The 16,061-nt window shown below is 36.6% G+C and overlaps 1 protein-coding gene across 1 annotated transcript in view; it reads right to left on the bottom strand.

The window, feature by feature from the left end:
• Positions 1-16,061, bottom strand: part of NALCN (sodium leak channel, non-selective) — a 289,313-nt gene that overhangs the window by 259,714 nt on the left and 13,538 nt on the right. Inside the window, exons 3-5 of the mRNA XM_058548440.1 lie at positions 9,081-9,164; positions 7,776-7,915; positions 7,568-7,696 (exon numbers count right to left, since the gene is read on the bottom strand). Coding sequence (XP_058404423.1) covers positions 7,568-7,696; positions 7,776-7,915; positions 9,081-9,164 — 353 coding nt within the window. The remainder of the gene's footprint in view (positions 1-7,567; positions 7,697-7,775; positions 7,916-9,080; positions 9,165-16,061) is intronic.

The following is a 16,061-nucleotide window of genomic DNA, read 5'->3' on the forward strand; positions in this document are numbered from 1 at the left end:
AACCAACTTAATTACCTTGGGCAATTCACCTTAACCATTTGGGCCTCAATTTCATCACGTGTAAAAACGAGAGAAATTTTTCAACTATTTAAAAAACAATTCCCGGTATGACCTCATCACACTTTCATATAAAAGAAAAGGTAAACAGAGTGAAACCGTGTGCCCCATTGTCTTCTGTTCCCATCCATCCACTAGAAGCACCAATGCCAAATGCAACAACTCAAGACTTTACGTTCAAATTCTTCTCTTCATTACTCATAGTGTCATCTTTCTCTACTGATATCCAACTGCTGTCACTGCTCATTGTAGCACATGTTGTGTTGGCCTTTTGTAATTACCGTCGCTCATGAACATAACTACATTTATTATTACTTAGCCCCTTTTCAGAAATTGCTTTTCCCATATCCTTAGTGGGGCCATTATATTTTATTTGTTCATTCATTCAAACTAATTATTTTTGATGAGTCTATTCTATGCTACGCAACAGGCTAGGAATGGAGATGACTAAGAAGATATTTCCAACTCAGGGACTTTACTGCCTAATGTGAGAGAGAAAATGGGAAAGCAATGCCCACAGTAGAGCACGAGGAATGTTTAAAAGCTCTCTCTAGCACCAGAGTGTTACAAAAGCACTAAGTAGAAACATCACGTACGACTACAGGTGGGGGATGGTGAGTATTGGGAAAACCGTCCAGTAGGGCTGATGCTTGGAGTGACTATTAAAGGGTCAACAGACACTAGTTCTAGGGATGGGATACGCAACAACATTCTGGAAAGTGGAAATGTCAACGCCTGTGGGTATACAGGAGATAGAGAGGCAGAGCAGGGAGCAGGGAGAGAAAGAGAACATTTTAACCCTTTCATTAGTAGGTAAAACTATTTACAGCTTTTTCTCAGGGATTCTAAATAAGCAGTTGTTACCATACCAAATAATTTTTAAACTACACTTTCAGAGATTTGCAGATTGGGGAAAAAGACAAGGATTTGTGCTTTCCCCAAAATGACACAATGTGACTGATACACTCTGAGCTGACCACAACCTGTCCCTCATCTGTGAGAAAGGCCAAAAAGGTAAAAAAACACTAACTTACAAAAGAGATTATTACTTAATTTAGTAGCAAGATTTTCACAAAATATGCCAACTATGGGAATTTATAGATAGCAATCTTGTTTATGTTGTTCTTACTGTTTTCCCTTGAAGAACTGAAGATAAACAGAATAACGTTGACTTTTCCATAGCCAAATTTGACCCATTGATTGTAAAAGACATTCACAGGGGCCAGACTACAACATATTTCTGAAGTTTGCATTCCATAAGGAAATTGTCGGTGATGCAAAGAAGGAAGTACATGGCACAACAAATCATTACGCAACAGACAATGCTATACACCTTAAAATCATTTTGTTATTTATTGCATCAAGAAGGTTTCTTTTCTATTTACATTGCATGGTCTAGGAAGTAATTATAAAGAGAAGAACACACTTCCAGTTAAACCCATGGAGTGAATACACACATGCCCACATACATACACACACCCATACACACACCATCTTCGCACCTGGGAGAATAGTGAATATGGCCTTTAATACCTTAGGTCACTGCTTGCCTCACTCTTAGCGGTGGGCATGAAAATGGTTCATTTCCTTGCCAAGAGCTTAGCCCTGCATTTAGAGGCTGCCTCCCTCACTGTGTGTGCTGGCAGCAAAGCTGCTCTGGCTGTCAGTCGCCTTTTGGGTTCACTCCAGGGAATCATCTGGCTTTGGTTCCACTCCTGTTTAGCCTCTTCTTTCAGGATTAATTAAAAACGCCTATAAAGTGGCCTGGCTAATTCTAATGCTGTATGCTTCGGAAAACTAACCTCGCCCTGGAATTTGCAGAGATGAAGCTGCTTATTGATTTTTGAAAACTTTTAATTGCTCTGCCTGGACTTTTAGAGGGATTACAAAACAAGGTAAATAGTCTGAGGCGGGAAATAATATTGACATCACACATCTTTTTATAAACAAGTAAATCTGGCACATTTTCTAGGAAATTAGGACATAAATTTCCCCTTACTGTAAAACTGAGAGTATTTTAAGACAATTTTTCCTTTTCCTCATCCTTTCCTGAATGGCTAGATAGGCAAAGCCATAAAGAACTGAATTCATCATGCACTAAAATACTAAATTTATTCAAATACGGTACAAAATTCAAATAACACTATTTTATTTTTAAAAAGTATTTTAAATAGTCATCTTACATATTATATCTGAATAGTTTTTTAATTATATATTTTCCCAAAGTTTACGTCTTTAACTATATCACTCACTACTTTGCCAACAGGGATAAGGGACAATCATGTGACAGGCGCGGGGAGACTAGCATTGGAGGCAGGATCGGGCAATGAATGGATTCAAAAAGAGTATCAGAAAAGCTCAGTATCAGGACCCAGAAGAAGCACTGATCCGCTCTGAACTGGAAATGTGAAAACTGTTTTGAGGTTATAAGACCAAGTCTACTACCCTTGACACTTCCAATCTAGGCCAAGAGCTCTCAAGCAGTAACTCTTCTCCCTCTGCTCCAGGAACTAGAAGATCCAGGGTGAGAGGGATCCATAAGGAGACAGCTGGCATGAGGGAAAACAGCCACCAGAACGTGAGGCCAAGCATATAAGACTTCGGTTGGTGATTTCGCCAGTGAATTAATGTGTGGCAAGGAGCTATTTCCTCCTCTCTCTCAGGATCATAATACACAATTTATGAGATCACATTGCGAATATAAAGTCCCTCAGACATATTAGTCGCTCAGAATATGTTTGTGTTTACTGGATGGGGTTTGGCTGAGTTGTATGGCTGGAGAGCAGGGATTTTTCCCAGTCCAGTAGGTTCCATCCCTTTGGTGCGGTCAAATGAAGCTGAAGGCTCCATAACAGTAAGAACATGTAGCTACCTTAAAAGTGAAGGCCTGAGAAAGATTTAGAAAGCACCAAAGTCCCTGTCCCCAGGCGCCTCAGCCACAAAGTGGCCAATTCAATCATCAGACCTAAAAATACGTAAGAGTCGCTGAACGCATAAGTTCCACTATGTTTCTATTTTTAATTCTTCTGACTCTTCCATTAAAAAAAAACTCATCATTTTGTGAACAGAATTTATAAGACAATACAGTCATGAGTTGCTTAATGACAAGGATATGTTCTGAGAAATGTGCTGTTAGGTGATTCTGTCATTGTGCGAACATCATAGAGGGCACTTACACAAACCCAGATGGTACAGCTTACCACACATCTCGGCTATATGGTACTAATCTTATGGAACTACTGTTGTATATGCGGTCTGTTGTTGACTGAAACATCGTTACGTGGCACATGACTGTAGTTCATTTATTTTCCAAGTACCCTAAAGGATAAACTGAAATTTTATTTGAACCAGCAAAAGAAAACTGCCCAAAATCCAACTTGATATCATCTCTAGTCTAAGTCTTAGTGATGTTTTATATCAAGTCCTATAATCTTCCCCTGGGTGGAGTGACCTTAGAATGTATTGTTCGTACTGAGATTCTCCCGAGATCAAAAAGGAAGCTATCAGTAATTACCCTGAAACAATGGGCTACACCAGGATTATCCTGGGCCTCTGTGATGTGTGGTCCCCTACCTCTGGGTCTTAAAGCTAATGGCCCAGCCATCACAAATATTTACCTGAACTCCTGGTTGAATCCTGCTCTCTGTATAGTAAACTTTTATATACTTAACATTTACATTTACTTACCTTAAAGTTTTTCTAATTATCTCACTCTTGGGAATAAGATTTCATTATTTGATACTAAGCTATGAATAAATTTCTCTCCTTTCTCAGGAATGATAATAAGGCGTCAGGTAAGCCTTCATCTTTTCTATTTCACCTACCAGCTCATTGTCACATGTTCCTGTTTTAGCTTCAGGGAGATTTCTGCCATCACATTTGGCATTTTGTAACACCTGTTTAAGCCACAGGCCATGGCTCTTCTCGAGTTTCTTTAGCATGTGAACGGCTTTGCTTAGTCAAATCTCATTACCTGTTCCATAATTGCCTTAGGTGGCCATTCGTTATCAGAGAAGAATCTAAAGCTTTACCAGTAATGTTATTGAGGACATAGCTAAGATTCCCTTCTATCTCCTTTAAAAGAAATCAGCTCCATTTAAAAGCAAAACTGCGTGTATTGAGTTGCTTCCTTCTTTATCCTGTTTGCCTCATGGATTAAACATAATCAATTCCAGAGGTCAGCTGTGAAGCCCAGAATATGTAGGTTTCTGAACATACACACCTCTGCCTGAAAGCTTTCTCATTATTAGGCTACAGTGCGTGCAAGCCCATTGAGCAGAAACTGGAACAATTGTTAAAGGACAACGATTAAGAGAAATGAGGTCACGACAGCAACTGGCAACACTGATGGCTGTAAGCACAATCTTCGTATCTGACTCAGAGATGTTTATGAGAAATTCCTAGTTAAGAAGTAACAAGAGGAAAGGAAAAAGTTGGAAAAAATTTTTAATTGGAATTTTTATGTTTTCTTTTGACTTTGGACATTTTTTGAGTATCTAAAAGTAAATTCATGTCTGGGCTGGAACTAAATAGTAAAATGGTATCAATAATTTTTCCACTCATGCATGGGACTTTAAACTCCTCAATACTGAACTGAAAATTAAAAGAAAAATGGCATAAATGGTTAGTCTCTGAAATAAGTCATCAAATTTATGAACATTGTTTTTGTGAGCAACATTACTACTATGTGGCTAGTTATGTATTTTCTTCCCAAAATAGTAAATTAAGAATCACATAGACAGAAAGCAAAATATACGTGTATGTACATAATGCTATTAAGCAGATTTTACAAATATGGGAAAAAGAGAAAATGCAGACATTCCCCCATAACTGTTATGTCTCATGTAACTGAAAATTCTGCCAACCTTTATGAAATTCTTCACAAATGTGAACTCCATGTTTAGGATAAAGTAATGAGCGGGAGCTAATATTCAGAATACAAGAGGTCTTTTCATATTTTTTTCAAAGACATTCATTTCTTAGTACGGAGTACAGTACGGAGCTGGCAAAGAGTACTTACTGAAGTGATTCAAGGGCCATCAGTTCAGAAGTCTTCCGAATTTGTATTCTATTTTATGTGTCAAAGTTAAGTTTGCCAGCATGATGCCTGACCTAACTGTGTTAACAAGTTTTAGAATTCTCGCATTCTGACTCGGTTTTTAATAAAATGGTAACTTGAAATCCGCCTCCTGTACTCACTGCTGTTAGAACACAGCGGCTTTCTTACCCAGAGCTTTCTCTGTTCTTCATCTCTATGTCTATTGTCTCCCACCCACACAATATCTTTCTCCACCTTTGCGTTCATTCATAGAACAATCTAGACATATTCTACAGCCTACAGACACTTAAAAAAAAACACCTACAGGTTTTCTTCCACGTCTGTATCTTCCCTCACCCACACAGTCAACTCCTTACTCACCACTTCCTCCAACTTTCCTACTGGAGTTGGTACTAATTCACTGCTTTTCTCCGCTTTTAACATTGCTTTTCTATTTTTTAACTATTTCTCCTTCATTGCATTGCGCAACTTGCTTTCCTCTCTCTGTTCTTTCTTTATTTGCTCTTCTATATCAATTTGTCATAATGTTATTACCATCTGTTTAGATACATTACCAACCATGCCTTCAATAAATAGTTACTAAGTTGTTGCTCTGTGCTAGGATACTTAGTATTGGCAGTAGGAGACGAATCTCTTCCACCTTTTCTCATATGTGTCCTCACAGTGTAATGAGGAAAATAGGGAAAAAATAGCTATCAGTGCCAGGGTGCTAGTTCTGACAAGATGGGCCACATTAAATTCTATTCCTTCCACTACAAACAACTAGAGCTGTTGGATAAATGGCAATATTTAAAAATGCATATCTGGGCTCATAAGAAAGAGAAATACATACCAAAATGCCAAAATATGAGAGAGAACTAAAACCTGGAGGGAGGGAAGTACACGAATTGACAAAATGATGCTGTGAATGGGGGCTAAGTATCCAGTATCCAAGAGCTAGGTTTTTGTTTTTGTTTTTGTTTTTGTGAGGAAGATTAGCCTTGAGCTAACATCCGATGCTAATCCTCCTCTTTTTGCTGAGGAAGACTGGCCCTGGGCTAACATCTGTGCCCATCATCCTCTACTTTATATGGGACGCCGCCACAGCATGGCTTGACAAGCGGTGCGTTGGTCCAAGCCCGGGATCTGAACCTGTGAACCCCGGGCCGCTGAAGCAGAGCGCACGAACTTAACCACTACGCCACCAGGCCGACCCCCAAGAGCTCAGGTTTTAATGCCCACGTGAGACAGAAGACAGGGTCCTGAGCCCATGTAAGGCTGGGAGCTGGAAATGTGCCCCCATGCATAAAACTAGGTTGTAATTTAAAAGAGTTTCAGAATGTGATGTTGGTGAAGGGATAGTCAAATAGATCAAACAAGCCCAATAGAGACCATAGGTGCAGACCCAAATATAGACAGGGAATTAGTAAACGAGAAAGGCAGCATTAAATTCAGTGGGTAACAGCACATAAGAAATAGTGCGGGGACAACTGCACAACCATATGAAGAAAATTAGATTCTACTTCACATAAATAAAACGTTTATAAACATTTTCAGTAAGATATACTTGATATACAATAAACTGCCCATATTAAAATGCACAGTTTGATAAATTTCTACATATGTAAAGAACCACAATCAACATAATGAACATACTGATCAACCCCAAAGGTTTCCTAGTGCCTCTTGGTAATCCCTTTATTCCTATAAACCCTTATCCCTAGGCAACCACTGGTTTCCTTTCTATCATTATAGATAAGCTTGCATTCTCTAGAATTTTATACAAATGGAATCGCAGAATACGTAATCTTTTTCCTCTGCTTCATTCACTCAGCATAATTATTGTGAGATTCATCCAAGATTTTGTGTATATCAATATCTCATACTTTTTTATGGCTAAATAGTATTCTTTATATGGAGATATCACAATTTGTTTATCCATTTACCTGTTGATAGAAATTTGGGTTTTACCAATCTGGGCTATTAAAAATAAAGTCACTATGTATGTATAAATCTTTGTATGGACACATGTTTTCATTTCTCTGGTTAAATACCTGAAATGGAATGAATGGGATATAAGGTAGGTGTCTGTTCAAGTTCTTAAGAAACTGCCCAACTGTTTTTCAAAGTAGTTATACCATTTTCCATTCCCATCTTATTTAAATAAGAAATGAAAATACTCTGACAGTATTACGTTAGCACACTCCCCATTCTGCCACACTGAGGAAAATTTGTAAATGTACAACTTGGATCTGCTTAATCTACTTTCCCACAGGGTTACATTTTTCAGTCTGGCTTTTCTTGAATATTTGTCTTAAAAATTGGACAAAACAATTTTGAGGAAGCAGAGAATATACAACAGAATACATAAACACTTTAAAAAAAATTAGACACAGAGGTGTTTCTCATGACAATTGCAGCAATGTCCTTGTTAATCACTTCGATTAAAATGCAGTTAGCAGATAAACTTACCCTGGTTTCGTGTCATTTACTACACAGTGATACGTAAACGTTCCAAACATCTGAACTCCTAAAATTCCATAAAGAAGTAGAAAGAAAAGTAGGAAAATTGAAACACTCCATATTTGTTCTCCTGATCGCCTAGGGAAAACAAAGTAGGTGAAATTTACAAAAAATATCATAAACTTTCCCCCTTAACTTATGTAAAAGCAGTGCTCACTTTAAAATATTTGTAATTCTGGTCCTTGGTAGTTCAAATCGGAAATAAATCCGGAATGCTCGGATCATAATTAGTGGCCGTGGGATTCGTAACATGCCCCAAGGTGACATCTGATCAACAATATCAGCAATTTCAAATACCTGTAAATTAAGAGGTGAATGAACAAGTTTAGACTTTCCCTTAGCATTGCTTGTGGTCATGGCATATACAGTCAGCATCAGCAGGTGCATCCCGCACCCTGAACTTTGCCCTACACTACTTTCCACTGAAATCAATTTTCTTTTGAGGATATTTTGAAGTCAAAGCTATCTTGAGAGAAACAAATACATAAACTAATGAAAGTGTCATTTATCTTGTTCATTTCCTGTATAATTCATTTTTATTACAAAAACAAGTGCCAAGTTAAAATATAGAATAAGTATGTTATGTCTTCCTCACTAACAATGTTCTTTGGTGGAAATTCCTGAATATCCAGAAAATAAAGTAATGGAGAAGTTGTTAAAAATATGAAAAAATATGAAAAAGAATTGTTTTTTGTTTACTAACAAAGGAAAAATGATAATTAGAAAATGTTTGTCAATCATACAATAGTTATTAAATGGAGAAGAGCACATTACTGAACGAAATTAGATTGTTGGAGAGTTGAGCTTTATAAAAATAAGGACCTCTTATCAATAAGCATTATGACGAGTTCGCAGGATGGACCCTGAATTTATTTTACTCTGAATTTATTAACGACAAATATAGCAACTTTAGTTGAATTAAATGCAAAATCAAGTCTGAATGAACGCATGGGGATGAATTTTACTGTTTTCCAACAAAATCCCTTCTTTGGGCCTTTTTAATATATGTTCCCTATTTTCATAGTAAGGCAATTTCTATTTGAAATATAATATATTATGTTGACCAAGATGTATCCCAATGTATCTATATTTAACTGCTTTTAGTCAGGATTTAGTCACTCAAAAGAATGGAATTTTTTTAATTTCATTTTTTATTCTACAAATACAGAAATCTCATGTTCTTTTCTTTATTTCAATGAATTTTTTTATATCTCTTTAATACGAAATAATTTCCTATAGTATTGATTTTCATTTCTGATTGAGAAATAATTCATACATGTGACTGGCAATGATTAAAACATGAGGCTTTTTTAAATCAATTAACATATAAAGTAACATAACGTTGTAGGAAATTACACAATCACATTTGATGTAGATTCTCTAATATTTCCATTTAGATTTTCAATGCAAAAGATGCCCATTATGGAAAATATCCCCTTGTAATTTAAAAAGTTTCAATTACCTGTAACACCAATGAAACCCAGAGGCAAAAGACCATAAATCCATCAAAAACACACCAGCGATCTTTCACATAGGAACTGTCCCCCTAAAAACAAATTTCACATGGCATTAGCAGGCAAAATGAATTCCAAAAAACATCTGTGGAGGGAAGAAATCAAGTGTTGATTCAATAAAAGCTGTCCACAATTTTTGTATCATAATTTAACAGATTTTCAAAAGCAATACTTTTAGTATCTTAAATGGCATGATAGGTGAGGAAAATAATCTATAAAACACAAGTAACCGCAGAACTTTGTGTGTAAAATTTTAAATTCACGCCAAGGGAAAACATCACTACTTTTTCTCTTAGCCACACAGATTCTATCACGTAAAGAACCAGGGGCCAGTCTACTCAACAGGTGGCTTAGGGCGTGCACCAACTCTGTCTCTACGAGAACAAGAGCACACAGTGGTCAGTGCGAAGGCCTTTCAGCCTGTGGGATCAATCACCACTAGTGGGAAATTAACCAGGAATTCACCTCGACCTAAATTAAAACTAAAGAAGAAAAAACTTGCCTTCATTTTCAAAGGAAACATACATTGACTTTAACTTGAATTGCGATTATTTATGTAAAAGAAAGGTAAAGAAGATACGCTACTTCTATAGGGAAGTAATTCGACATTAGAATTTATAAAATGAGAATTTCAGAAAAATTTTCCTTTGGAATAACAAAACAGAAAACCCCATGAGGTTGAAATTGGAAACCTTCAATAGAAAGAGGCCTTTGCTTCCTTAGGAGTGCCCCATTAAGTCACTGGTTCTGTAGTAACCCCTGAAACTCAATTCTGAATTAGTCACATCTATCACTACCAGCTCTGCCTAACCTCTATTTGCTTAGAAAAGAAAAATAGGAACAGAATGCCAAAGTTTTAAATAAAATAATAAAATTTGTTGCGGGATATTTATGAAAATGAAATAATTTCCAGAACCTTCCACCCTTAGTAACAGATAGGTTATCAAAAAGTTTCCTTCAGAAGTTTCTACAAATAATTTATGTTGGTCACAAAACTAACAGTATGATAAATCACTTAATGAAAGTTATCTGACCCAGATATCAAGTATAAACTCAACTTAGTAAACATTGGGTAAGCACCTACTCTACATAAGAGAGTGTATAATGCTTAGTGACACACACACACAACCCTCCCCCAACAATCTTGTGTTGAACAACAGATATGCACACACTCAGCTAATACATGAGGCAGAATAACTTATTATAAAGCTATAAACGTAGTGGGAAAGATGGGAAGATTAATTTTTTGGAGCGTTTAGAGGAGACAATGCTAGTTCCCAAATGAATATCCAAATAATTTTATCAGTGGCAACAGAATTAAGCAAATGTGGTGTGCATTTGAGAAGACTCACAAAAGAGACACAAAAGCAAATTCTGAGGCTTGGGGTCAGGATGACTGGGAGGTCAATGACTCTTTTAAATTAAGTGTTATGATCATCCTATGATGATTTAAATCTGTTGAAGAGAAAAACTGCATCTCAGGATGTCACTGGTTATGTATACACATACATGCATATTAAGTATAGCACAAATAATTTAAGGATATTATAGTTGTCTTCAAAACCTCATGAAGCATCTTTTACTATAAGCATCATATTTGCCTTTATACTGCACAATTAACTGAAAATATAAATTAATTATAATCTAAATATAGACAATATAGCCAATATAAATTGAACTTTCTCTGAGCCTAATTTTGATTCACATCCAAAAAAATAATGGAATATAAATTACATAAAGTTGTGCTTTGAAGATTCCCTTGAGGTGCTTAATATATTAAACAAATTTGTTCATTTGTTCATTCATTCACTCAATGTATAGAACACCTCTATGTTTTAGGCAGTGTTCAAGGCACCAGTGTCACAGGAGTGAACAAAACAAAACTTCTGCCTTTGTGTAACTTACATTCTCAGTTAATTTTTAAAAATGTAAAATATATAGTATACGTTGATAAGTCTTACGCAGAAAAATAAAAATGTATGTTTTCAAATTGACTTTTATTAAACAAATGTGTTCTTTACTTATATGTTAGGCTAAAAGGGAGAGACAAATATCACTTGATCTTTATTTTAAGAAGTAGGCATAGTTGTGATTGTTTAAAAAATGCAAAGAATTCCAAAAATCAAAACTGAAATTTTATGGGACTCAGCAGAGAACTGTTTTAAAATAGGGACAGTTAAAAGTAAATGTTAGGCAGGAAAAAGAATAATTACAGATTATTGGGTACACAGACACCCAAATAGGATGAGTTTATACGGTATTTTTCCCAAACAGTATTATTATTTTATTTCTTTTTTGTCATTAAAAAATGTTATATGTAGTGTCACTACAATTAACCTCTTTTGTTGTTTATAATCTGCTTTAGTAACAAATTATATTCAATAAAATACAGGGTGAGAGCTTCTCAGTATATTGAGGATCATGTAAAATGTAAAAAGTGAGGCTAAACAGTGATATCTCCCTGGGAGAGGAACGGAGTGGCCAGGACCCAAGGGTGGGAGAGAGACCTACTTTTCACAGTATATCCATACATATGTCTTTTGACTAATGTTCATGTGTTACATTTTTTTAAATAGATTTTCAAAATTAAATTTTTTAAAAAGTGAACATTTTAGGTTTAACAAAAATCACTTTGTCAGTTGGCACAAATAAAATAAAATTTGAAAAAATTTGGCCTCAAAAATTCAGAATGTAAAGCTATCAATAACAGAGTCGGCTGAATTTTTGTTTCTTATTTACTCTACAAATTTGTTTGCTAAGGAAACTTATGTTTCAAAGCTGACCTAAAGTATATTTTGAACTATCTAAAAGGATGGATTATTTTAAATCATTTTAGAAACCCCAGTGGGGATCCCAAATAAAACAAAGGCATGCAAACACATTCTAATTTCAAATGACCTCCTGGCTTAGCAAAACTTCTACTTTATAACATAGAAAACTATTTCTGAGTTAGGAAGTAATTTTAGTTGCATTGTTTGGAATGTTTTCTGCTTTAGACTTTCCAGAAATTCACAGTGGCATTTTCCCGTCGTCAGTAAGACCTCCATGCACTAGACGGTATGTAATGGTCAATTAGAACTGGCTTCTTTTTACTTTCCGGTAAAATACGTGAAATAATCCACTGTGCATAAGTTTTGCATATTATTTTTCTGGTTCATGTTCCCAAGAGTCATCCAATATTTGTAAAAACCTTTAATAAGCTGTATTATAGTGACCTGGGATATAAAGACCAGTAGTACTCAGATTTTTCCCATCATTTTTTTTTTTTAATCTTTTGCTCTTTAGGGTTCATTGTTCTTCATGCTGTTCTGTCTTCTTGAAAAATTCTCCCAAGTCTGTGCCAGCTTTTTCCTCCAGATTCTGATCTGACCGCAACCTCCTCTGATCAGCTTTAGCACACACATCACGCAACAAGCAGAAACTCAGCTCATGTACATAAATAATGTTCATATCGTGTAACTTACAGAATAGTCCTCTGTGATCCCTATCTGGTGGTTTAATGAATTTATAGTTTAGTCCCTCCCTTTTATCAGATCTAATGGCAAAGTCTGAGTGTCCTACTTAAATCTTCTCTAAACGTACTCTCTGGTGTTGCATTAAAAAAAAAGTCTACTCCCCATTGTAAATGCTTGAGTCTGTTCTGAAGATTACTAGCAACTTGAGACTTTAAACTGGACGATTTCGGGTGGTATTGCCAGCACTGGCACAGAGTGCGACATACAGCAGACATTAAATGAATGGTTAGATAAGCACATGAACCATGTCTCAGAGAGCTTCTGTAGATTCCAGTGCATACAGTAAGAAGTCAGCTCCCATGCTTTATGAATGCACCTGTCCATCCATCCATCCACTGAAACTACTAGCATAGTTCCTTAAAAGAAATGATTCTCTGACTCCTGGCAAAGAAGGAAAGACGTAATACCTTTCAAGATAATATCTTAAAGTGAAGACTCTTTTCCTCTGAGATCATGCAAGACCACAGATGAAATTATGGGATAACTTTTGGATACTTCCTGGATTAGTATAGTTTGAATAAGCAGAGCCTACATGCTATGCAAATAGGAATAGGGTCAAGGTTTATAAGTAGAATAAAGACCTTATTTTATATCTCTTTATCTTTATTTTATATCTCTTTACTGGTAAAGAGAATACAGACTTTGAAACGTGGCACTTTGAAATATAATCTTGTATTACATTTTGTGTCTGACATATTTATTAAATTGTCTCTTTTTCAATTTGCATGTTCAAAGCCTCTTAACCATAACTGGTTAAAGGTTGCTATGATTCAATTTATGAGTATGTCCAGACCCTTTTAAAATCCTACTGTATTAATGCCTGAGTTATAACATTTGCAAAAAATAAAGTGTCCCTTTTCCCTGCTCTCAATATATGTAACCAGAACCTATTACCCACGAACGTGCAGTGGTACTCGAGAAATTTTAACACCTCCAATATGAAAGGAAGATTTTAATTTGTTTGTTGCATCAACAAGACATGGAGGGTACAGAGTGCTTGAGCTGTGGGCAGAAATCAGCATGCTGGTGGCTGGGGAGATGAGTTATTCAAGAGCTGTCTGTCAATTTTTATAAAGGTAAACACTTGGAGGCTGCCAATCAATTATACAGTATAAGAGACTAACTTAAATTGCCATGCAAGTATTTAACAAGCGGAGACACCAAACACATTTACCTGAAGACATTTATAGGGATACAGTTTGCGGTTTCCCAATGATGTGCACTGGTAGAGTTTCACGAGCACATGATTTATTATCCTGAGTTCCCAGGGCCCATCTGTCACTGTCTTAGCATTATTATTTATTTCTTCAACAGTGCTCAGAGGATACACGTTACTTTTACCAAGGTCTATTGCCAGATGAAAAATAGACAACTGAGAATCATCTGAAGAATTCGGTCTGCAATACACGGGATGCTCTGCAACAGCACAAACATCTATCACTCAAATAGTTGGTTTTTGCCTCTAGGGATTTGGTGAGCTAGAATGCTTCTCAGAACAGGAATTAGTGGGGGAGGCAGTTAGAACAAATTATTGGGGAGCAGGAATTAATTGGCAGATAGCCTCAAGCCTGGGAAACATTATAAAATCTGTGAAATCCTTAAAAAATACATTCCTCTAACAAAAATTTTTAAAGACATTTCTTCCTGGAAGGATTTTCTGCTTCAATTTCTCTCTCCTGTAGTGCATCAAGCATGTTACCTCCACAGTGAACTTCTCAAATACAAATTAGATCGTGTCACTCATGGATTCGAATCACCCATGCACCTTTACTGACCACAGAATGCAGTCTGAGCTCTTTGCAGGACACGCGAGGCCCTCTGCCGTGCAGCAGGGCCTGCCTTCAAAGAATCCTCTCTAGCTGCTCCCTGTGCACATCCCATCTGCTGCTCCTAAATACTTAGAGCTCTCCAAAGCACCAGGCTGTTGACGCCTTTGTGTCTCGGAGTAGTCCTTTTCTCACTCTGTGAAATGCTTTACTTCCACCCCCTATCACCTGTGCCATAGACCACATTTACTCATCCTTCAAGATATCACTTTACATTCTTCTTTCTTCAAGATTTCTATGATATCCCCAGGCAGAAGTTTTCACTCTTTTTTTGTGCCTTCTCCCCCCTATACCTTTTACAGACCACTATTACAGCATTTTCACAAAACACTGAAGGTCTCTCACTATCCGAATTCTAACTATACAAATATTCGCTATTTATAATATGTGCAAAAATATTTGCCTCCAAATCACTATGCAACTAGAAGAACCACTATAATGAATCTGCGCATGTGCCAGTGGAAACATTTAAGTTGTCCACGAATCCTGCAAGAAGGTATAGTGTGCAACACAGGTATAACTCTGTTGTTCTTTTGGGCTAAATCTTATGCTGGCATTGTTTAAATACTTAATAATAGATAAGTGTTAAGTGCATCACTACCTTCCTCTTCCCTATGTTCCCCCTGAAGGTTAGCCTTTCACGGGACCCACGACTTGAGTCTACCAGTCTCGGTCCATTTGATTGTATTTCACCTATTGTGAGACATAGTCTCCCCTCCCCCCAACAGAGTTTAACATTTCTGAATTTAGAAGGCATCTTATAATTGATGCATCAATTACAATCTTACATCTTACAATCAAAGTGCAATTAGCAGCATTTTTTCTTTTTTAAAGAACCGTAAAGTAATGCCGCATCCTAAAATTGATGACCTCACAGATGCAATAATATACAGTAGGCAGTACTTGAACACATTATTTCTTTGCTTATTTACATAAGAACATACATTCCCATTTTTTTTTTTTGATTTTTATTGATATTTTAATGGTTTCTAACATTGTGAAATTTTGGGTTGTACATTTTTGTTTGTCCATCACCCCATATATGACTCCCTTCACCCGTTGTGCCCACCCCCCACCCCCCCTTCCCGGGTAACCACAGTCCAGTTTTCTCTGTCCATGTGTTGGTTTATATTCCACATATGAGTGAGATCATACAGTGTTTGTCTTTCTCTTTCTGGCTTATTTCACTTAACATAATACGCTCCAGGCCCATCCATGTTGTTGCAAATGGGACGATTTTGTCTTTTTTTATGGCTGAGTAGTATTCCATTGTATATATATACCACATTTTCTTAATCCAATCGTCAGTCGAGGGACACTTAGGTTGCTTCCACTTCTTGGCTATGGTGAATAATGCTGCAATGAACATAGGGGTGCATAAGCCTCTTTGGATTGTTGATTTCAGGTGCGTTGGATAGATTCCCAGTAGTGGGATGGCTGGATCATAGGGCATCTCTATTTTTAATTCTTTGAGGAATCTCCATACCGTTTTCCATAGAGGCTGCACCAATTTGCATTCCCACCAGCTGTGTATGAGGGTTCCTGTTTCTCCACAGCCTCTCCAACATTTGTTGTTTTTTGTCTTGGT

Source organism: Diceros bicornis, chromosome 9 (genome assembly GCF_020826845.1).
Source record: "Diceros bicornis minor isolate mBicDic1 chromosome 9, mDicBic1.mat.cur, whole genome shotgun sequence".
Classification (NCBI taxonomy): domain Eukaryota; kingdom Metazoa; phylum Chordata; class Mammalia; order Perissodactyla; family Rhinocerotidae; genus Diceros; species Diceros bicornis.